Below are 24,999 nucleotides of genomic sequence, written 5' to 3' on the forward strand. Positions count from 1 at the left end.
TTTAAATATTTCACCATTTTTAATGCCTTTGTCTTATTTATTTATTTTTACATGGTGAGGATAGAACCCACTGCCTCACGCATGAGAGGTCAGTTCTCTACCACTGAGCTACAACCCCAGCCCCACAGAGTGACTCTTTGGGATAAAGGAGAGGGCTCAGGCACAGAGCAGGCTCACTGAGGCTTTCTTAGTTGTGAGTGATAGTCCTTCCCACAGAGGTCCACCCCACTTCATCCTCCTGGACACTATGTCAGCTCACCTTTCCTTCGGCTCCCCCACCACAGCACAGCACCTGCCAGAAAATGCCCTACTACTCAAGAGCCACATGATACTAGGCCCTGATAGTTCCTTGGCTTCTGCACCTCCTCTCAGCCAAGTGACACTGCCAACAAAAACCAAAGGGCAAGTGAGAAAACCAGTTGTGATCTGCCCAGTAAGCAGGCAGCAGTGCAGCAACCCGCCCCGCCTTCGGTGTCTCCCAGAGTCCTGGGATGCAAAGGGCAGCAGACACTCCGGGACCAGTTTCCTGAAGCTCCAGTCCATCCAGCTGTTCTGTGGGAAGCATCCCAGGAGCCCTCAGGCAGCCGCCATGGCCCAAGGTAGGGGAGGCTCTTGGGGCTTCTGGAGTGTTAGGGACAAGGACACAGAGAGAATTAGGAAGTCCAGGGAAAAGGATGGATTCCAAGAAATAAAGAAGTAAATTAAGAGTTGACCTAGGAAGAGAAGGACCCCCAGAATCCTCAGAATTCATTGGTGGTCTGAGAATCAGGAGATAGGCTGGAAGCTGACAGGTAAACACACCTGCAAATCAGCATGGCTGCTTCCATAGCTGAATGGGATAAGGCAGAGCCAGGGATTAGGGGGTCTGATTCCTATCCTTTTCTGCTACTAGTTGACCTTTTGTCATTGGGCAAGTCATTTCTCTGATTTCCACCTCCCATGCTTGAAAAATGGAAGGGGTTGGAACACAGTCTTGAAGTTGTCTAGCAACTCTAAAGTTCTTTGCATCTTCATTTCTTCTCCTTGTCCTTCATTCCAGAGGGTCTCCTCCTCATTTTAGCTTATCTCCCCACATCTTCTCTACATCATTCCCTCTCTCTAAAAAGAGCTGTTATGAAGATTCAATGGTTAGTTGAAACCGTTTACAGGTATGAACTTTTAACTTGCTCTACAAATGTAACAGCCTCACCTTTGTTGATTTTTGTTTAAGTTTTTAAAAAAATTTTTGTATAACATTTAATTAACAAGGAAATATAAGAATACATAGTTGGAGTAAAATAAAGCAATAATTACAGGTATCCCAATTCTACTTCCAATCCCACCCATCCTCATCTCCAGAGTAAATGCTGTTACCAGTCTATGGTCTACACATTAACATTACATATATTGAATATATATATATATATATATATATATATTCATATTCAAGGTAATACAAAATATTAGCATGTGTGGCTTTTTTTTATATCCATGGTATCATCATATTGTAAACACTTTTCTACAACTTGATTTTTTTTTCACTTAACAGTTTATCTTGATGCTCTGTCCATGCCAGTCAGTATCTATAGATCTACCTCAATTTTTCCACTTAGCATAATATTCCATAGTATGCATATAAGTAATTTATTTATCCAGTTCCCTTCTGATGGACATTTAGGTTGTCTCTAATATCTCAGTTATATAGGCAACATTGCAATGAACTTCCCTATGTGTGCTTCTTTGTACTCTAGAACAGATATTGAGATCTTCCTTAAAAGATCCTCCTAGAATTTTGTTATTTCCCTGATCATTTTACCTCATTCTACCCTTACCTCAAAGAGAATTAATATGCACAATAGAGAATGAAGGAACTGAAGAATAATTCCCATGCTATGGGTGCAAATTAGCTTGACTCATGATGTATCCAAAGGATGAGATCTGGCTGCTGTGCTTGCTAAAAGACAGATGCTGCCACACCTGTTGGGTAGCCTAAGTCATGCGCCCCACCTGAGCTGGAGCCAGTTAATGCTCCCTGTCTAGTCAACTGGTCTACCAAAAGGATGAGCTTCTTTTTTCCACTACCAGGAAAAAGCTAAGTGTCTTCCCAATGGCACTGTTGTGATGTTCTTTCCAAATAAGAGTGAAAGACAGCAATAGGTGGCCACTATTGGATAATGGAAAGAACAGTGGACTGGAGTGGGAATCTTGGGTTTATCCTAAGGCAAAACATTTAATCTACCTGAACCTCAGTTTTTTGTCTCCAAATGCAGATGGCATAACATTTCATCTGAAGTCTAAAATAAATGCTGGATGATTGTGCAAAAGATAGAGGACTCTGTTCAATCTAGCACACATTTCTGAATACCTAAAATGTGCTGATATATGTATACAAATATATATATGTACATATATATATATATAGGTATAAGTCCCTTATTAGATATATTATTTACAAATATTTTCTTATATTCCGTGGGTGATCTTTTCACTTTATAGTGTTCTTTTTTAATATTTATTTTTTAGTTGTAGTTGGACACAATAACTTTATTTCACTTATTTATTTTTTTATGTGGTGCTGAGGATTGAACCCAGGGTCTCACACATGTGAGGCGAGCACTCTACTGCTGAGCCACAATCCCAGCTCTTTATAGTGCTCTTGAAGAAAAAAAATTATTAATTTTTAAATTAACGTTGATGAGCTCTAATTTATCGGTTTTCTCTTTTACTGCTTATTGCTTCAGCTGTCATATCCAAGAAAGCATTGCCTGGTCCAAGATCATGGACCATATTCTCTTCCATGGGTTTTTGCTGTTATGTTTAGGTCTTTGATCCATTTTGAGTTAATTTCTGCATATTGTGAGAGGTAGGCATCCAACTTCTTTTTTTCACATAGGAAGTCCACTTGAAAGGAGTATTTCCCCATTAAATCAACTTGACACCTTTGTCAAATATCAATTGATGGGCTGGGGTGGTAGCTCAGTGGTAGAGCACTTGCCTGGCATGTGTGAAACACTGGGTTCAATCCTCAGCACCACATAAAAATAAATAAATAAAATAAGATAAGATTAGCAGGAAAGCATTCAATTTTTCATTATTAAATATGGTTGGCTGTGAGGTTTTATTGTTACCACTTATTGGTTTGAGGAAACTCCCTTCTAAGTTTGTTGAGCATTTTTATCATAAAAGGGTATTATATTTTATCAAATGTTCTAATTCATTTATTTTTTAAAATCTTATGGCCAAGACAAAACAGCTAGTTCTGACTTTATTGGCTTACATCTCGTAGGGGAAAACAGATAAATAAAAAAGAGACTAAGAATTTACCCATATAAAATAACACTTTTTTCAGATATGTGGAAGATGTTTAGTAACTAAAAAGTTGTTGAATAACTCTAGACCATATTAATTATGGCTCAGTAAAAATAATTAAGTATTACAATTTTTAAAAAGTAAGAAAAATATTTGATGTCGATTCTGAAAGTAATAGGATCTCAGTAAAAATTTGTTGATATCAATAAGCATGAACAATAAGCATGACTCTTAACAAGTTGATTGAGCAGTCAAGACTTAAGATAGGTTAAATTAAATGCCATAAATCAGTGGGAGATGGGAATAAGGGTTTGCCTATTGGGGCATGCTTCACGAGGGAGGTGGATCTCAGGACAAGTGGAATTTGGTTAGTGGGGAGGCATTCTGAGGTGGAGTTATAGCAGGAACAAAATGCACAGACAGGTAGCTGCCATATGCTTAGGGCAAGGCTGGAGGAGAGGACCCATGGTGGGAGTGGTGAGAAGTAGCTTTCAATATAAGTTAGGGCCAGGGTATAAGGGTCAAGTAAAGGAGTTTTCCTTTTTAATGTGGTAGATGTAAGGTATCTTTGAACCTTTAAAGCCAAAGGATGGCATGATCAAACTGTCTTGAGGAAAGGTAATCGGGTGATGTGTTAAGGGAAGGTGGTGGGGTGAGACACAGGAGGCAGAAGACCCATTGGAGGCTGGTACTCACTAGGAATGAGGTGAAGAGAGAGGAATTATGTGCATGTGGAAAGGGACAGTTCTCCTCCATGGTCAAACAAGAAGTCAAAAACAGGGCCCTCTGGGAGAGCCACTCTCTGAGAACAGTGAATTCAGTTTAGCAGAAAGTCCTAAAGGCTGAGAGTGAAACTTTCTCTGACTTTCCTCAGCATTCAAGCTCCCAGACTTTGGGCACATTGGCATTGGTGGTGGTCACAGAGCCAACAAATTGTTAAAAGTAAGGCAGCTAATCTAGGAACAGTTATTCCAGGGGAAGCTGATCCAGGGACTTGCCCCCAGGTTTGGAGGCTAGTATACAAATAAGTAAGACTGTTATCTTGAATCCAAGAAAGTGCATCTTAGAGTAAATTGGAAGACATGCTGGACTGCCATCAAACTTGGAAGCAATCAAACTTGGATGGGTCTACAAAAGAAGTTAGAGGTAGAAAATCATTCACATTCAGCTGTGCAGGGATAGAAATTCAGAGAAAATGGAAGAGGAAGGAAGGAAGAGGAACTCACATTCATGGAGCCTTGGTAACCCTCAAATCTAAACTTTCAGACTGGTATTATATATTCTCTTTCACCGACATGGAATCAGGTGCTGAGAGGCCAAGTTACTTTCTCAAATTTGCACAATTAGTAAGTAATAAACAGGATTGGACCAAGCTCCACAACCTTTCCTTTTGTCTGTCCCTGGCTGCCCCATCACAGGGCTGGAGGTGGCCCTCACAGACCTCCAGAGCTACCAGAACAATATGCGGCACCACACAGAGGAGATCAGCATTGACCAGCTTATTGTTCGCCGGGGCCAGGCCTTCAACATCACCCTGTACTTTAGGAACCGGGGCTTCCAGCCAGGCCTGGACAACATCATCTTCGTGACTGAGACTGGTAAGGACCTCAGCTGGCTCCCAGGGTGTGTGAGTGTGTGTGTGTGTGTGTGTGTGTGTGTGTGTGTGTGTGTGTGTGTGTGTGTTGGGGGAACTTTGTGTAGTTACCTCTGGGAGGTAACCACAGAGGGTGTCAGCTCTATTTCCCCCCAGGACCCCTGCCAGAGCTAGCTAAAGGGACTCGGGCAGTATTCAGCCTGGCAAGCCGTGGTGGCCCCAGCCCCTGGATCGCCTCTCTGGAGACCAATGGGGCCACATCCCTAGAAGTGAGCCTGTGTCCCCCACCCATGGCAGCTGTGGGTCGGTACCTACTGAAAGTTCGTATCGAATCCTTCCAAGGGCCTGTCACAGCCTATCAGCTTGGAGAGTTCATCCTGCTCTTTAATCCCTGGTGTACAGGTAAGGCAGGTGCCCATGAAAGGCTCCTTCATCTCTGTCTGTCTGTCCTGCTATAGAAAGCCAAGCTTGAGGGTTTCCTGACCCTGCTCCTACCACCTACAATTACCCTAAAATCCCAGGTACTCAGCATCCACCCCCTACTGTCAACAACCAGGACAGGGAGACCTTGTTACTTATTTAGAATTTTAAAATTATGAACCAAATAATCTTTACTTAAATAGAAAACTATTGTAATTAAATTGGACCAATGTTAACACCTGCCTTCATCATACATTTTTGAAGTTGATTTGAGATTTCTCATTTTAAAAGTAATAAGCACACTATACATTTGATGAATGAAGTAAAGGGTAAAACTGAAAGATACAGAGAGAAAAGAAGAGGGAGGGAGGAAAGAAGAGAGAGAAAGAGGGGAAAAGGAAAGGGAAAGGGAGGAAAGGAGAGAAAGGTATAAGGTGAAAAGTTAAAACTTCCAATCCCAGGCTGGGGTTGTGGCTCAGTAGTAGAACCTCACCTAGCATGTACAAGGCCCTGGGTTTGATCCTCAGCACTACATAAAAATAAATAAAACAAAGATATTGTGACCAACTGCAACTAAAAACTAAAATATTAAAAAAAAAATTCTGCTCCATTCTCCAGCAGAAACCTGTTAACATTGTCTTGTGTAGCCTTACAAAATATTCTATAATTAATCAAATATGTGTATGTATGTGCCTGTATGTGTGATTCTATAATACATTCCACAAGCAGGATTATATAATACCTAGCAGTCTCCAACTTGCTTTCCTCATGTCAGCATTCAACATTGAAAATATTTTTCTATCAATTCCTAACATTTTCTTTCTTTTTTTTAACTTAGTAATCCTCTATGAGTAGATCAGCATACCTTTATTTTATTTATTTATTTTTTATGTGGTGCTAAGTATTGAACCCAGTGCCTCACATGTGTTAGACAAGTGCTCTGTCACTGAGCACAGACAGCCCCAGCCTCATCCTACCAGAACATTTTTCTTAACAATCATTTTACTACTTGGATGTACCACATGTTTATTTCCAGGCATTTTTGGCTATTTGCAATTTTTCTCTTATACAAACAAAGCCACAGTGAATATGCCAATATTCTATCCCATAAGCCTTGTCCTCCAAATCTATCCAGGTGTAGAGATAGTTGCCTAGCCAGACATAAGGACACTGGGGGCAGAATAAAGCACAGGGCAGCAGGAGATAGTGGGAAGAAGGGCGAGAAGTCTTGACAGTGGAGAATGGTCCTGTCTGCTTTGGGTAGAGGCCAGAAAAGCTTCTGACTAGAGGATGATCCCCTTCCTACCTTCCTGTCATTGAATGGCTCAGGACCATCACTGACATATTGGGTAAAGAGGCATGCTCCTGGAGCAAGGAGGGCCAGTTGTCTGTCTTCTGCATATGTGTCTGTTTCTCTCTGTATATCTCTCTCTGTCTCTTTCTCTCTAACACACACACACACACACACACACACACACACACACACACACACACACACACATACCCTCTTCCGATCTCCAAGACTGTGGGCTTTAGGCATGTATTGAGGACCTATCTGAGCTGAGGAAAGACTGCAGGGCTTCTCTCCTGAGCTTAGACTGCATCCAGATTCCAGGGAGACCCAGTACTGGGGTAATGACTGGTGGGAGCTGCAGTTGGGACTGACAGCTGCCTATCACTGTGCCTCATATATTGACTGGGAATCTCCACTCTGTGATTCAAGGATGTATGTGATCTCACCATGAATCTATAGCTTCTCACCCCACTGTTCAAACCCTCGATAAAACACATCTCAGCAAGGAGTTCTCCTACACCAGCATCCTATTAGGTTGTGTCTGAGGCTCCCTCCAATGAGGGCAGGATGCTCCTTCACCTCAGGCTCAGGTAGCATTTCCAGACAGGTCCAGAATACTGCAAAGGGGACACCTGCTCCCCTGGCCTTTTGTTTGTTTAAGCAGCCTTTAACTTTAAAAGATAATTTTTTATATCACTAAAAATAACACATTCATTTGGGAAAATCTGGAGAATACCAGTAGGCAAAAGGAAAACAAAAACAATTACCATTAACATGTTTTAGAATAGGCTTCAAAATCCTTTCCTCATATATGCGTATATGTTTAACAAAAATCAATGAATGCTGTACATATTATTTTATAACCTATTTTAGTTTAATATATCACATGTAGATTTCCATGTCCATATATCCAAATTTGCCCCTTTCTATTAATTCTATAGAGAATCCTGTGGTGGAGATGCAATGAAGCTATTTGACCAGTCCCCAAGAACAGCATTGTGATTGTTTCCAGCTTTTCAGTCCTATGAACAGCACTCAAATGAGCTACTTACTGTCTAAATCTTGGTTCACAAGCTGAATACTTCCTTTAGATGAAATTCCTACAACAGGAAGGATGAGGTCAACGCCAACCCTTAAAATTCTACTTGCTCTTTTCCAACCAGGATTCGTTGAAAATAACAGAAAACACAGAATATGGAGTTGCATGGGCTCTGTGCTCAGATTCCAGCTTTGTATTTACATATAACTTCCGGCAAGTTACTTAATCACTTGTCAGGTTTTTTCAATCTTCAAATGGGGCTAGGGTGTAAATGTGTTTTGGAAACCCAGAAATTTCACCAAAGGTAAATTTTTATTATTCCACCTCAAGTTCATATTGAGCCTGTTGCTGATGCTGGGGATGTTGTCTCCCAAGACCCACCCCTGCTTGTGCCCCTTATGGTATCTCCAGGTGCCCTCCCCAGAGCTCAGTTTCCAGGGGATCATGAGGGACACGAATGGGACGGGAAAGACAAGATAACTTTTCTGTTTTGTGCCCTCCTGCTTTGAATCTTAGGGGACGCTGTTTACCTGGACAGTGAGCCCCAAAGGCAGGAGTATGTTATGAATGATTATGGCTTCATCTACCAAGGGAACAAGAACTGGATCCGCCCGTGCCCCTGGAACTATGGACAGGTGAGTCTCAGCCCGTCAAGGCCCTGGCTTGTGGGGAGAGAGCGGGGAGCAGGAGTGGGGTGAACTGCAGAGTGACACTAACTAAATGGCAGCAGAAAGGGGTAAGATGGATCCCAGGTTGCTAGTGGAACCATAGGAAGGTGGAAGGTCCATTCTGTGCTGCTCATAGTTTCCCTTGGACAACAAGATCTAAATGGAAAAGGCAGATAAGAGCACACCAGGTGGTCTACTGAGTGTGAGGGTGAGAATGAAGGAGACATGATCACAATGGCAATGATGGTGCCTGGCATTTTGTTTTTTAAACTTATGTTTCCTGTGGGATTCTATTTTCCACTCTCTCGCTTCATCATTACAACTCTTGGTGATCCACTAATGAAAACTTGCCTTTGAACATCTCAGCCAGAAGTTGTGCTAATAAGCAGCAATGCATCTCCCTCCTCATGACTATTATCTTTTTATTTTTTTTATTTCGATGATAGATCTTTTCATTATAAAAGTAGTACATGATTGCTTAAAAAACTTGCAAAGAAATATTGCAAAAATAGACACGTAGAACACGGAGGTCATCCCAAGCACTGTCATCAGCTTGGTGTATGTTCCTCTACACTTTTTCTACACATATTTAAAAATGTGATTTCATATATAAAATAGCATCCTATTTGTTGCCAGGCTTGAAAACTAAAGACCTCCTCTCATTTAGCTCAACCTCCCAGCAGGTGCTCTAGGAAGCCCAAGGCCAGGCCAGGGAAGAGGGTTCTCTAGGCTGAGCCTAGGTGCTAGGAGCACTGAGGGAGAGAGAGAATCAGTCTCTGGCTTCTCAGAAGGGGTGTCAGCTGGGATACCCTGGGAGTTCTCTAGAAAGGTCTTGTCAGCTGTATATGGATTCCTCTCCTGAACTTTCCCTGATAGAACTCCAATACACATGGCCTTCAGGCCCAATCAGGGCCCAGGTGACTACAACTAAGAAGGAGACAGCAGCCTCCACTGGCCACAACTCATTTCCCTAACTTCTCACTCAGCTAGGGTATTTAGGGATTTCAGAGAGCCCTGGAGAAGAGTTGACTATCATCTGTGAGATGCAGAAGCAAGGAGTTACTGCTTTCGGAGCCCTGGTTTCCTCCCTGTCTGTCTCTCTTCTTCAGTAAACTTATACTGAATGTGGGTTCAGTGCCAAGCAAGATGCTAAGAGAGTCAAAATACGATGCCTGATCTCACAGTGTAATGGGGCCACCACACACACACACACACACACACACACACACACACACACACAACAGGTCACATATCTTGCAAAAGGATAAGTGAAGACTGATAGGTGCAGATGTTCTGAGGATCAGGAGGAAAGCTGTTGGTTGGGGGAAGTATTGAGGAAGCTTCTTGAGAGTGACAGTGCTTGAGCTAAATTGGCCAAGTGAAGGCAGAGGGAACGCATAGGCAAAGACACCTGTGCTTATTGCCCACTGTTTAAAGGAATACATTGCATTCATTTACACTCATTCAACAAAGATGTATGGAGTCTCTCCTACGTGCTGGACAAACTGTGCCAAGTCTGGGGTACAGAGTTATATGAAGAGCTGGAAAGAGACAGTGAGTACCGTTAGGCAGGAAGGATGGACTTCAACTATAGCATCTATTGAATCTGATGGGAGCAGGCACTCTTCCAGGGCTAAAGACCTATCCCAAGCTCAGGCTCAGGGAAGACTCAGAGGAAGTGACATCACACTAAGCCTGAAGGGTGAGAAGGAGCCAGGCTTCCTTGAGTGGGAAGTTCTGTAACTCACATGTATGGTAGAGCCCCACTGAGTTGTGGGTGCCATGACAGGTTACATCATGACCTCAGCATGGCTTTCAGTGATAATCTGGGCTGTGAAGTGAGTGTGGAAGAAGAAGAAACATGGTTTTAGTAAGAGTAGCCAAGCAGATCCAGAATAAAGGGGCAAACAGACATTTTTTGCCAGCCCAACTCACTGGGAAAACCCAACAGTAGCAACCATCACTTCAAAATGAAGGAGGAAGGATTTGACTTGCAGGACATACATTCCAAGTGGGTTATAACCCCAGAGCTTTGGAAACCCACACCCGCCTGGAAGGCAGTCAATGGTTTTCTGTTTGAAAGTCACCTTCCAAACTGGTTTGTATTCCACAAACACACTCCTTTGGAGAGCTGGACCGTGTATGTCTTTACACATCCTCACATGCCAAGCACAGGAACCTCCCTTCTCTGCACTTCCCCTTGCAGTTTGAAGAAAATATCATACACATCTGCCTGAAACTTCTAGACAAGAGCCTGAACTTCCAGATCGACTCCGCCATAGACTGTGCCCTGCGTGGAAGCCCCGTCTACATCAGCAGAGTGGTGTGTGCCATGGTGAGGTCCCTGGTGTGCCCAGGGAGGGAGGAGACTGTGCAGGGCCTCCCTTGCCCTCTCACAGTTGCCTCCTGCAGGGGTGGAATAGAATCAAAGCCATTTGGGTTAAGACTGATGCCAAAATGTGGGTAACAAGTTTTCTCAACTGAGCTCTGAAGTAGCTAAGCATGGCTCATCACCTCTGTTATTTCCAAATTGCATGTTTTGGGAAAAGCTGATTGTCACTCCAGTTTGAGAAATTATCTTGTTGTTTCTAAATTTCCTTTGTCCTGAAATATGTTTTAAAGTACTCAGAGCCAAGCTCCAGCTTTGCAATAGGTAGAAACAAATTAATAAACTAAAAGTGGAGGACAAGTCTGAACAGTGGCCTTCCACCTTTACCCCTTCCCCAGCGGATCTAGAAGATCTTCAGTGAAATAAAGTCAAAAGTCTCCTTTGGCCATGTTTGGTGGTGCACACCTGTAATCCCAGTGGCTCAGGAGGTTGAGACAGGAGGATTGCAACTTCAAAGCTAGCCTCAGCAACTTAGCGAGGCCCTAAGCAACTCGGCAAGACCCTGTCTCTAAATAAAATACAAAACAGGGCTGGGGATGTGGCTCAGTAATTGAGTGTCCCTGAGTCCAATCCCTGGTACCAAAAAAAAAAAAAAAAAAAAAAAAAAGTCTTCTCTGTGTCTAAGGCTCATGGGCCTTCCCACACATCAACTCTTATTGAGGGAAAACATGTTTTTAATGTTTCTATCTATGACTTCTCTTCAGATTAATAGCAATGATGACAATGGGGTGCTCAATGGAAACTGGAGTGAGAATTACACAGATGGTGTCAACCCTGCAGAGTGGACTGGCAGTGTAGCCATCCTGAAGCAGTGGCATGCCACAGGCTGCCAGCCAGTGCGCTATGGACAGTGCTGGGTCTTTGCAGCAGTCATGTGCACAGGTAGGAAAGAGCCCAGGGAAAGGGCCCCAGGTATAATAGTTAACTTAAGAGTTCTCCAAACTTCTTATACCAGTTTCAAAATTCCCACCAAGGGATGTTTGGAAAGAAACCCTTTCCACTAATGGAAATGTCTCATCCCTGACCATAGGTTTCACAAATCTGGGCTTACTCCAGATGATAGTTTTGAAGTGAAACTCACACACATCCCAAGACTTGGCACCCCTCCATTCTTCTGAGCTCAGGAAACCTAGCGATATTCCTAAGAGTCTAGCTGAGAATTGACCAGGTACAAAAGAGAGTGAGAGTGAGATGAAAGAATAAGTAATTAGAACTCTAACACACTGAATTGTGCCCTTTTGGAGCACAGAGAATGGGCTTAGTGAAGATATGCTCATGGGAGGGAAATGTGCATCTGAGCAGTGTTTAGACCATGGTACCCCAGTAAAATTATCTTTAATTTGGAGTTGTCATAAAGTCAAAGGGAATTGGAGGCCTGACTGAAGCCAGGGAGTTAGGGAATGGAAGCAAAAATGGAGATCGGTTTTTCAGAGAGAGAGAGAGAGAGAGAGAGAGAGAGAGAGAGAGAGAGAGAGAGAATAGTACATTAATAGAAGATAAAAAGTACATACAGGGCAAATAAGGAAAAATGGAAGTTGTGTGGTGTGTGGCAAGAGGAACAAGCAGAAGGATGAGATGGGGAGGAAATCTTGAGGGAAGTAACATCTAGAAATGAGTCACATGCTGGAGGTGACAGGAGGACGCCTTCTGCCCCACCCAGGGCCACGCTCCTGCTCTTGGTCCTCACCCTCCCTCTGCTTCCGTGTCCAGACCAGCTCCAAGCCTGTTGAAACACGCATATCCATATACCTGATTTGGTCACAATTGGTAAGTTATTATTTATGTTAGCTGGAGAAAAAGGCCAAGTAAAGCTTTCACTCACAGGACTCTAGTAGAATCCAGGGAGGCAAGATTGGCCTACAACTTGGTTTATTGAAGGCTCAGGACTTCTGTGTAGAATTCCCTGTGTGACAGGATTGGTGTAGTCTGTGAGCATATGAATGCTATCTCTGGTATCTCGAAGGAATATGACAGTTTTGGAGGAATCCCAGAGAGCCCCAGGCTTCTGAACAGACAGGCACAGGAAGGTCTCTGTTAACACTGACAGAAAGTGACTTTAGAATGAATTGATGATGATGAAATCCCAAGCTTATTCCTCCTTTGCAGCTGCAAAGCCTGACCTTGAGATGGATGTTTTGATGGCCAAGAGATAAGAAGTAGATAACTCAACAGCTTTTGTATCAAAAGTCAGGGAGCTGGCAAGGTGGTGCACACCTGTAATCCCAGCAGCTCAGGAGGCTGAGGCAGGAGGCTCACGAGTTCAAAACCACCCTCAGCAACAGTGAGGCCCTAAGCAACTCAGTGAGACCCTGTCTCTAAAGAAAATACAAAATAGGGCTGAGGATGTGGCTCAGTGATTGAGTGCCCCTGAGTTCAATTCCCAGTACCAAAAAAAAAAAAAAAGTCATAGAGATTGGGGTGAAGTGGGAGGTCTGAGTCATTCAGAAAGCAGACACAAAACTGACAGGCAGAAAATGGATCGTATGCAAGATAAAGAGGGAACCTTCTGGTATGTGGAAAACCCAAGAGCCTAATGTGCCAGGAGCGTGTTTAGAGGGAGAGAGACGAGTTTGGGTGTGGTTGTCTGGAACTGGGTGATGAGAGAGGTGGAGCCAGTGGATGGAGATTATGCAATAATGGCAGGCCAATTAAAATGTTTATGAGAATCATGGCCCTTCAGTGACCTTGGAACAAAGAGCTGGGCAAAGGGGATCTAATGTGGCCTAGTTCGGTAGTAGCTTAGTCACTACCAGCCTTCCCCAAAAGGACCACTGATATCATATATCATCCAGTAACAATTAGTGAGTTCTTATTCTCTGCCAGGTTCTGTGTTTCACGTACTCTTAGATATAAAGATGGGAAGGATCAGCCTGTCCTCCATAAAAGTTAAAGATAAGAATTTAGTTAAATTCTTTAACCCAAAATAGCTGTCATAGTATGTCTTTTAAAAATACATTATTATAAAGGAAAATGAGAAAAAATTAAAATTCATTATTATTATTCCATAGCCACCATAACTAATGTTTATTGGGAACTTCCTTTGTGCCTTTAACTAGTTAAAACCTTGAGAACCTAGTACAATGAAGAAGTATAGGAACTCTGGAGACAGACTGCTTGGGGTTAGTCTCCTTTATCCATAGAGGTTACATTCCAAAGTCCCCAATGGATATCTGAAACCACGGATAATTCTGAATCCTAGACATCTGAACTATGTTTTTTCCTATCCGTATTTATCTATGATAAATTTACCTATGATAAATATTACACTTGGCATGGTAAGAAATAGGGGCTGGGGCTGGACCTCAGCATTAGAGTGCTCACCTAGCATGTTCGAGGCCCTAGGTTCGATCCTCAGCATCTCATAAAAATAAAATAAAGGTATTGTGTCAACTAAGTAAACAAAATATTTAAAAAGATATTAACAACAATAATAAAATAGAATATCCAGGCATAGTGATGCATGCCCGTAATCCCAACAGCTTGGGAAGCTGAGGCAGGAAGATTGCAAGTTCAAAGCCAGCCTCAGCAACTTAGACAGGCTCTAAGCAACTTAGTGAGACCCTGTCTCAAAACAAAAAATAAAAAGGGTTAGGGATGTGGTTCAGTGATTAAGTGCCCCTGTAATTAAATCCCCATGGTGTGTATGTATGTGTGTATATATATATATATATATATATATATATATATATATATATATATATATATAAACATATGTATATATATGAACAATTATAACAATACACCAATATACCATAATAAAATCACCAGAATCATTATTCTCATAATTTTCAAAATAAGGGTCACTTGAACAAGCACTATGATAGGTGATCTTGTAACCTAGAAGGATGTTAAATGACTCATAATGGTTGATAGTACATACAGTGTGGACACATTGGACTAAGGGATGATTCATGTCCTAGGCAGGGTGGCTTCAGATTCATCACACTATTCAGAACTACGCACAATTTAAAATTATGAAAATTTCCACAATATTTTCAGGTGATTATTGACTGAGGGTAACTGTAACTGCAAAAAGCAAACAACAGATGATGAGGTACTGCTGTAAATATTAGCACTCCCATTATTTGTCTGAGTAATCTTGGGCAAGTCACTTAACTTGAGCCTCAGTTTCCGCAGATATGTGTGATGGGAAATGTAATGGTATCTCTCTCCTAGTTTATTAAAAAAATTCATATATGGAGAATGCCTAATTATAGTGAGAATTCAGTAAGGGTTGTGCTAGTTGAGCCCCAGAATGACTTTATGACATTCTTTCATTATCTCCATGTGATTGATGAGGCATATGTGTGGCAAAGCCAGTCTCACCCCCAAGTCTAACTGGCATTGCAGTCCATGCTCTCTAACTATGAGGCTGTACTGCTTCAGAAACATTACTAGCACCTGCCATTTATCCAACACTCACTGTGCTTCAGGCACACACAGGGTACTTTCACTGTTTATAATCCTTCCCACTACCTGCAAAGTAGATATCATTACAACCATTGTACACACAAGAAAACAGAGGCTCAAAGTGACCAAGTGACTCTAGTCTGACTCAGAAGTACATTCTCCCTCTGCAGCCCTCCCTCCTAGTGTTGTCTTTTTAAACATTTAAACATGACTTCAACTTCCTGTAGAAAAATCACCAAGGAGACTTTGTGTGCATCAAACTTATGGTTATACTTTTTAGACAGGAGATTCCTTGGCATCCATTTGATTGACTGTTACTTGGGAATTTTAGAGAGATCCCTGTCACACCCTTCCTGTGCTCAGTTAATTTAACCAGCTCCCCCCCACTCCACCCCTGAGCTCTAGGTCATCAGGCCTTTTCTGTTCTGACCAAGTATTCCCCGACAAGGTTGGAACCCTCAGCTTTTGGCTGATGTCTCAGAAGTTGCCTGGATTCCTTGAGGTACAGCAAGGGGACAGATGTTCTGTTTGAAAATTTCCCCAAAACATGGTGTCAAAAAGCCACATATCATCCAGGCATAGGGGCACATGCCTATAATTACAGTGTCTTGGGAGGCTGAGGCAGGAGGATTGCAAATTCAAGGCCAATGTCAGGAACTTAGCAAGATCCTATCTCAAAAAATAAAAAGCCTTGGGGATGTAGCTTAGTGGTAGCTTATATGCCCTGGGTTCTATCCCCAGCATGGCAAAATAAATAAGGTGGGGGTGGGGGGGAGTTGTTTGGGAAACAACTTGGTCTGTACTTTCCTGTAACTGCATGAGGACTAAGGGGTGGGGACAGCAATGACTTGAGCAGGAAGACATTAATGTATGACAGTGAGCAGGTCTATGGGGCATCAACCCCTTCTCTGTAAAACTGCACCCGGACCTTAGAAGCTACAACAGGAAGGGGAAGTAGAAACTGGTGTGGGAGATGGGAGGCTGTGGGAGAGGCACTGGCTCCCCTCTTCAACCACCTTAACTCACTTTTACATCTTACTTATAGGATCCCCATTTACAGTTTGGTTTGCACATAGTGTCCTCCAGTTCCAACTTTTTGAAACCCTGCCCTCAGGCTAGATGTCCTCTAAGATTTTGTCTAACTTAATTGTGTAGTGGCCGCTATAGAGTATTTCATCTTTATTTTAATACATTCTTGTTATTGCTTTTTTTTAGTTGTTGATGGACCTTTATTTTGTTTATTTATTTATATGTGGTGCTGAGAATCGAACCCACTGCCTCACACACCCTAGGCAAGCGCTCTACAACTGAGCCACAACCCCAGCCCTCTTGTTATTGTTTTTACTGAGCCCTGAGTCTCTAAGAAGAAACCTCAGCCAAGTGCCTGGTGTGTTATTCTCTCCAACCTTTCTTCAGATCCCATATCAAACTTTCTTTTATGCAACACCCTGGCTTGACCACATATCTACCGTTATTTTCCATTGGCTTATGAGACATCAAGATTGTATGGAATGTTCCCTCATAAGGTTATTGGTTAACACATGACACATATTTGGAAAGACTTCTGGCGCGTGGATTTAACTAAGTGTTAAGTATCATAATTAGTCTGATAATGTTTCAACCTCCACCTCTTGAGCTGCAGTGGTTTGACTGGGTCTTGTTAAAAAAAATATTTCTAGCAATCCTGAAAACTTCAGTTTCCCATTCCCTCTACCACTTTGTTCCCTTCACTTCCTTCTTTTCTTTCTTAAAATTTTTAGTGTTAAATTAAGCATATTGCTCATTTCAAGACATTGTGATTGGTCTGTTTCAGCTTCTCTTTAAAAAAAAAAGTTATTGAATTTTCTTTTTATCCTGTAACCAATTTCTATTCACTTCCTCCTACAAAATATTTTTTTCACCTCCAACTTTCACATTCATTAGTTTACAAATATGTCTCCCTGCTCAACTCCTTGAGGTAAGCAATGTTATATTCCCCTTTCCAGGCCCACATCCAACACTGCTCTGCATGTACAGGACATGTCCATTTCAGTGAAGAATTGCAGCGAAGGGACTTCATTGACATAGGAGATTTGCTGTTTCTCTGGTAAATCTTGGAAGCCACATAGGCAACCACAACTGTTTGGTTTTCACATAGACTATTGTAGAGTTTGGGAGGCTGAGGCAGAAGGATCACGAGTTCAAAGCTAGCCTCAGCAATTTAGCAAGGCCCTAAGCAATTCAGCAAGACCCTGTCTCTAAATAAAATATTTTTAAAAGCTTGGGATGTTGCTCAATGGTTAAGCACCCTCAGGTTCAATCCCTGTACCAAAAAAGAAAAACCACTGAGGGGTGAATCTGGCAACATACAAAGTTCATAAACTCCCTCCAGCAGGCAGCAGGGCATGCACTTCCCATTTCATTTCTTGCCTCCCCACATTTTCTAACAGCTTGTGTCCAGGGAGATATTTTATATTTGCATGGTTATTATGTATGATGTCTGTCAGTTTTCTCCGATTGACCGTTTCTTCAAAAATCCGAATTTTGATTGTGGAGGCAAATCTCTGCAGTATCTTGACATTATTACCAATTATTTTTGCAACAGCTGAACCCCAGTTCCCTGAGCCTATGATGCACACTTTCAGGGGCACCACTGCCATGGCCAGGTTGGTGTGCAGCAACCAGATTGTGCCTCCCACTCCAGCTGCCGGCCTCACCTGCTCAGCCTAACCTGCAATGGCTTGAGGTGACCCCATGCTTTCCTACATTTTAAATGTTTTATATGTAGCATTGTAGTTGAATGTGTTCTCACAAAAATATATTGTTATCTGTATATGATTTTTTCCCAGTATGTTTTTGTTTCATATATATATTTTTTATCTTTAGAAGTTCCATTGGGTCTTCTTTTCTATCTTCAGTTTCTCTTCTCATTGTGTTCATGCTTTTCTCTACCTCCCCTTGAATATATTTATAATACTTAAAATAGCTCTTTTAGATCCTTGTCTGATAATTCTATCATCTCTATCATTTCTGGATCTGTCTCTATTGATTGATTTTTCTCCTGGTTATGGGTCATCTTTTCTTATTCTACATGTTTGGAATTTTTTTTGGAAATGATCATTGTGTGACATTGTTGAGAACTGTATTTTGTTTTATTCCTTTAAAGGATATTGTTATGGTTTGCCAGTAAGTTCCTAGCAGTTCAATTTGAGCTGTCAGAGGTTTGCTTTTAATCTTCATTTTAGTGGGTCCAGAGTAGCCTTTAAAGTTGATTTAGCTCTACTAGTTAAGTTTCAACTCTCTGAGAACTCTTCCAATGCCCTGTGTGTTTTGAGGTCCAGCTACTCTATTACTTTATCTGTCCTCTTGGAGTTTCATTCTCATATGTGCACAGATCATCATTCAGCCAGAGACCTGGAGGGACCCCCCTCTGATAATCTCTGGAATATTCTCTGTTCAGCCCTCTCTTCTATACTACCTCACAAGTTTGAGCCACCTTAACTTCCCTGAATTGTAATTACATCTCTTCAACTCAGTAAGACTGCTGGGGGTCTGCTTGGGTTCTTCCTCTCTATATATTGTGGCCTGGAAGTCACCTCTAGGAATCCTCTCGGTTGGGATGTGTCTCATATTTTTCTCATGATTGGACTGAAATTATGTGTTTTGGGGAGGAAGATCACAAAGGCTGAGTGCCACTTTCACCATGTCTATCAGGTGAAGTTACTATCAACTTGACTTCTCACTCTTGATGTTGACTTGATGCCTGGCTGAGGTTATTTGGCCTTTGATGGCAGGGGCTGGCAAGAGTGAGGCTATAGCTTTTTTCTGTATAGTTTGTCCAAATCAAAATCTTATCTGGAACCAAGCATTACACCTGGTTGCAATGTCCTTGGTGTCCCTTTTAATCTGGAAAAGACATTTCATTTAATATGATCTTGTTGAAGACACTAAGACATGGTCCTCTTCAAGTTAAAGTAGAATGCTATTTTCTGTGATTTATTGGTAGGCATCCTTGTATTGTTGCTCTTCTTATGCCCCTGTTTCTTGTTTTGTAATGAGAAGTTGGATATAAGGCCTTGAAATGTTCAAATTGAACATTTTTGACTAGAAACTGTTTCTTTTTAAAACAGCTGAAGTTTTTGATATTTGTTTATTGGTTCAGGTGACACTTCTGTGAGGACAGGGGGAGTAATTTATAGGAGTGCTCATTGTGAAGTGCTCATTCTGCCATTTAAGACTCCTGCAGATAACTCATTCCCACAGAACCTCAGAGCATAGCAGTTCTTGGCTCTGTGAAATGCCCAATAGTCCCTGAATGAGTGTGTATACACATGTGTATAGACATACAAATAACCTATACAGGTCTCTTTTTCTGAGGGAGTCAGTTCCACAAAATTATCAATGAAAGGGTCACCTGAATATCATTTCAAACTGTGAGTCATCAGGAGTGGTCTGTAGACACTTTGTTCACAGGTTGAAGACCTTTTACTTCAACAGAAAATTAATGAGCCTCTACTCTGTACTCAGCACTGTGCTAGGAATGAAGAAATACAAACAAAGTATCTGATATAAGCCTGACTTTAAGTTTATTAATAAGCTGGATGACAAGATAAAACATATATTAAATTATAGAGAGCTTAATCCAGTGCTAAAATGTGTGGCACAGATGACTGGGATTATGTGAGAGCGTGAGAAGGGAGGTTATTATGGCCTAGAGTAGTCAGTGAAAATTTCACAGAGGAAGGTACATGGATCCTGAGGTGTGGCTGGGATGTCCAGTGAAGCTTCAGTGGGCTTATAGTTACAGCAGGGAAGAATTGGAGATCAGAAGAACATGGGCTAGGGGCTGGGGTTGTGGCTCAGTGGTAGAATTCTTGTCTAGCATTTGTGAGGCACTGGCTTCAATTCTCAGCACCGCATATAAACAAATGAATAAAATAAAGGTCCATCAACCTCTAAAAATATTAAAAAGAAGAGGAGGAAGAGGAGGAGGAGGAGGAGGAGGAGGAGGAGGAGAACATGGGCTTAAATCCTGGCCTGGCTTTCTTCTTGTCATGTGACATTACTTCTCTAAACTTTAAGGCATCTCATCTTTAAAGTTGGGAGAATCAGGTTTTGGAGAGAATTAATTGAGATAAAGCCTGTGCAGTGCTTGACACCACACTTGGCACCTACAAAGATGATGATATCCTTGACTAGAAAGGAAGATTGGGAACCCTAAAAAACATTCAGCTGGAGATGTGTGACACCAAGATCTCCATACGATTCTAGATTCAAATTCAGAAGTCTTGCAGAAGTGAGAGATGAAGCCAGTGACTGAGTAAGCTCTTTGTGGCAAGACTGAGCAGGAAGTACAGAAGGAGCAAGGCTCCAGGGAATGTGCACATACGTGACTTTGGCTGCACAGGTCTGAATACCATTAGCTACCTTCATGTGTGCTTCACTTCCTATGCAAGAAACTATGCTTGCCCCTTTCTAGTTTCACCTATTTCCGCTGTGACACTATGTCCCCCTTATCAGTCTTCTCATAGCCATGATGAGGAAAAATGACAATGAATCAGTGCAAATCCATCACCACTCAAAGTTTGTGCTCTATGGACAGTTGAGTTTGACCTTCATGCATAGCATGCAGCTATTATGACTTTGATACCCTGAAGTTGGAAATCACCAGAGTGGTCATAAGGTTTACAAGGCACCACTCATTTATCTATCCAGTAAAGATGCACCAAATGTTGGCAAAACAGGCCTCACCCTGTATTATTCATGGCTGTGTAATGATAAAATGAATCATACATAATCCCTGTCCTCAGGAAGACACAATTGTAAACAGATCATGACAAGCCATGCACTCTGGTCCAATAGAGAATTTCCAAGTGTTATGAGATCACTTACCTGTTTTAGGATAGAGAAGTGCCCATCAGGCCAGGTTTAGCAGGAGTTGACACCACCATTGCAAGTGGCCATTCACGAATTCATCAGAGTGAAGATGGGGAGGAGGTGTCTCTGCTCTCTCCCTAGCTGCCCTTTCTTGGCATGCTGTCTTGTTATCTTGAGTGTCATCCACCCTCCTGGCCATACTTTTAGCACAAAATGTGCCCATGCATTGCTCCTCTCTTGCCTCACTTCCTCTGTGAATTTCTTTGGTGACATCTTTTCAACCTTTACCATTGCCTTCATTGTTCTGTGTCACCTCTACCTTCTACTGACTCATCAGCACTGCCCACAGTCTGCCCTAGTTATTTGGCCCTGTTCAGACCTGCCTCTCCAGGGACAATGCAAGGAACCTCTCTGGCTTCTCTTCTCTCCATCCTAGGTTGCATCCAGGGAGGGGTTCCCCACCTTGGTCTGGAGAGGCTTATACCAAATCAAGCTAACAACTATCTGCAATTAAATGCTCAAGCTAAAATTTCCAAACACTTTTAAAAATGATAGTAGTATGTTTGAAGGACCTTTAGAAATATCTTTATTTTTAGTCAGTCATTCTACCTTTGGAATCTGCCCCAAGGGATGGAATAAAGATTGATCTATAAAGATATTCATCACAGCCTCATTTTTGACAGGGGAAATATTGAACACTAGCCAAATGTCTAAAAATAACCACCACTAGAAATCTCTTGGCAAATATTTGATTACATGGGAAAATACATGGATATATAATTAGATAAATTATATATATAACTAGAATGATGAACTCTGGGCATACTACCCAGAGGTGAACTCCGTGTTGAGTACAATCTTAGCAGTGAAACCAGGACTTGAGTGATAGCTCTATCCCTTACTAACTGTGTGACCTTGGTCAGTGTAGCAAACTTTACTTAGCCTCTGATTTTCTATCTTTAAAATGAGACAATAGGGCTGGGGATGTGGCTCAAGCCGTAGCGCGCTCACCTGGCATGCGTGCGGCCCGGGTTCGATCCTCAGCACCACATACCAACAAAGATGTTGTGTCCGCCAACTAAAAAATAAATATTAAAAATTCTCTCTCTCTCTCTCTCTCTCTCTCTCTCTCTCTCTCTCTCTCTCTCTCTCTCTCTCTCTCTCTCCCCCCTCTCTCACTCTCTCTTTAAAAAAAATAAAATAAAATAAAAAATAAATAAATAAATAAAATGAGACAATAATTGTACATATCATGTAGAGTTGTCCTGAGGATAATATATATGAAACATATAACACTAAATACAAGAAACATTTGACACTTATTATTATCTTTATTATTATTGAACTGGGTAGGACATCACTACTGTATTGAAGGGACAGAGGTGCCCACAGCACTTGGTGGGATGGGATAGGATAAGGGATATCACTTTACTTGAAAGAGCACAGAATGAAGGAGATGTGTCAAAGGACAAAGAAAGAGGTTGGCTAGCAAAGGGAATGGATGCCCCTCAGGAATAAAAACAACATTCTACTTCCTTTCAAAAATTTCTGTACCAGGTACAGACTCTCACTTTTCTAAGATTTTGTTACATAGTTTCCTTCCATTCCTGGCTTAATCTGTGATGCTTTCCTAGAGAGGTGGCCAAAATAATATTCCCAGGGGAAGAGGGAAATCTAAGCCATAGAACCCTTTGCCTGAGAATCTGGTGGCCTCGCCCATTAACCTAATGACAGGAAGAAATAGAATCCCAGCTATTTGGCTTGAAGATGGAGAGAAGTGAGTTTCAGTCAGCTCCCTGAGACTCACGAATGGAGAGATATACTGTTCCATCTTCTGGCATGGGCAGGAAATCTGACAACTTACTAGACTTTCTGTTGGCTCTAGCAGTGCTTGTCACAGAAGCTAACCTTTGCACAGTCATCCTGCAAGCTCAGGAAGTGGAGAAGAGATTGGAAATGTCACCAACCCATTCCCAGACAACTTCTGCCTGGTCCTGCAAATGTTAAATGAAAGCTCTTCTTCAGTCCAGGGCCACAGCCCACAGATGGTTTTCTGCTCTTTCTGCAGTGATGAGGTGCCTGGGGATCCCCACTCGTGTGGTTACCAACTTTGACTCCGGTCACGATACAGATGGAAACCTGATCATAGATGAATACTATGACAACACGGGCAGGATTTTGGAGAATAAGAAGAAGGATACCGTCTGGTGAGAAACCATCTCTTGGTCTGTTTCTAGGGTCACAAATCTGAGCCAAACCCCACAAGCATAAATTAGAACACGGGCTGGCTCAGTTGGTAGAGTGATTGTCTCATATGCATAAGGCCCTGGGTTCAATCCCCAGCACCAAAAAAGTAAATAAATAAATTAGAACAGGACTGGTCCTTAGCCTCCTGTCCCTTGTATAACCCTCACCTCTTGCCAGACTCACGGCTTGGTATCTCCATTCTAAGGCTGGGGGACAGGGGAGCAAAAATCATCTTGGGTTTAGAATCCTCACATCATCAGAGCTCTAGGCCTTGGGTTGAGGTCTTCTTCTTTGTCATGTCCTTCATCTACTCCTTAGATTATGGTTCTGACCACAGAAGGGCCTGAGTCATACTTCTGGACACATGCCTCCTTGAATGAGCAACCCATTCAGGAAAAAGGCCACAGGAATATTTTTGAGGGAGAGAAAAGAAGTTTTAACTTCTATAGACTGGAAACCTTTGCTATCTATTCATGAAGTCAACAGAGGGACACTTTTCTAGAGGTAGACAGAGGCTCACAACACACAGATATGAAACTATTCATCCACAGAGGCTTCAAACTCTGTAGGAGCTAAGTCTGTCTTTCTATCTAACAGTTCACCTGCTCACCCATCTTGCTCTAGAAAGAAGACAAGAAGGACACCTCTCCCTTGGCTGTGGTTAATGGGGACTCTGTTTTTTCCCTCAGGAATTTCCATGTCTGGAATGAGTGCTGGATGGCCCGAAAGGATCTACCTCCTGGATATGGAGGCTGGCAGGTGCTGGATGCCACACCTCAAGAGACCAGCAATGGTGAGGCCCTCCGGAAGGAAGGCAGGACCCACTCCCAGAATCTGCCCCCTATCACAGAACCTGCTCCTGCCACTGTATGGCCTGCCACAACCCCTATTCAGGCTCTCTTGTACCCCTTCAGGTCTCTACTGCTGTGGTCCCGCCTCTGTTAGGGCCATCAAAGAAGGAGAAGTGGATCTGAACTATGATACTCCCTTTGCATTTTCTATGGTGAATGCTGACTGCACATCCTGGCTTGTCTCTGGTGGAAAGGAGCAGAAAATACACCAGGACACAAATTCCGTTGGCAATTTTATCAGCACTAAGAGCATCCAGAGTGATGAGCGGGATGACATCACAGAGAACTATAAGTATGGAGAAGGTACAACTAAGAGTCCTCACTCAGAGTCCAATTCTGTGGGCACCTTCCCCTACCCAACCTCAGGGAGCCAGAGGGCAGCTGCAGGTAGGATCCAGGTCCACTGTCTCCTCAGCTGCTCAGTTGTAAGGTCCCAGTTGGGGTGTCCCACTGTCTTACTTCCTGTGTCCACCATTACCCCACATCCTACAAGCCAGAGAGCTACCTCCACAAGATGTTCACATTGATTGGAGAGCCATTCACAGGCATCCCACCAGGAATATACGAGTTCTTCACCCCTGCTTCTGGAAAAAATCAGCCTCCCACTGAAGATGGGAGACAACTTAGTAAATCCTCTATGATTAATCTGTTTTATTTAACTTATTATTTCATTAAGTGTGCTTTATTGAATGTTTGGAAGATAGGTCAGACCACCAGCCAACATGCAGGCTGATTGTTGTAAGGCCCAACGTTCATTCCCACCCTGTTGGACCAGAAGGGCCTGGCAAAAGAGGATCCCAAGATCCTCTTCTGCAAAAGCTCTTTTTTTGGTGTGTGGGGTTTTTTGTTGGTTTGTTTGTTTTGGTAGAGATGCTAAGGAGGAACATTTTTGTTTGATGTAATCCCATTTGTCTTTGTTTGTCTCTTGTGCTTTTGGGGTCTT

The 24,999-nt window shown here is 42.3% G+C and overlaps 1 protein-coding gene across 2 annotated transcripts in view; it reads left to right on the forward strand.

The window, feature by feature from the left end:
• The first annotated feature begins 589 nt into the window (after nucleotides 1-589).
• The window catches only part of Tgm5 (transglutaminase 5), a 35,640-nt gene continuing 11,230 nt past the window's right edge, over nucleotides 590-24,999 (forward strand). The window contains exons 1-9 of one of the 2 annotated variants that reach the window (XM_005316477.5): nucleotides 590-599; nucleotides 4,707-4,886; nucleotides 5,039-5,284; nucleotides 8,152-8,270; nucleotides 10,510-10,638; nucleotides 11,397-11,574; nucleotides 23,027-23,165; nucleotides 23,895-23,998; nucleotides 24,120-24,359. In XM_005316477.5, the coding sequence (XP_005316534.2) occupies nucleotides 590-599; nucleotides 4,707-4,886; nucleotides 5,039-5,284; nucleotides 8,152-8,270; nucleotides 10,510-10,638; nucleotides 11,397-11,574; nucleotides 23,027-23,165; nucleotides 23,895-23,998; nucleotides 24,120-24,359 (1,345 nt within the window). The remainder of the gene's footprint in view (nucleotides 600-4,706; nucleotides 4,887-5,038; nucleotides 5,285-8,151; nucleotides 8,271-10,509; nucleotides 10,639-11,396; nucleotides 11,575-23,026; nucleotides 23,166-23,894; nucleotides 23,999-24,119; nucleotides 24,360-24,999) is intronic. The other variant, XM_005316478.5, reaches the window with a different exon arrangement.

Source organism: Ictidomys tridecemlineatus, chromosome 5, assembly GCF_052094955.1.
Source record: "Ictidomys tridecemlineatus isolate mIctTri1 chromosome 5, mIctTri1.hap1, whole genome shotgun sequence".
NCBI lineage: Eukaryota > Metazoa > Chordata > Mammalia > Rodentia > Sciuridae > Ictidomys > Ictidomys tridecemlineatus.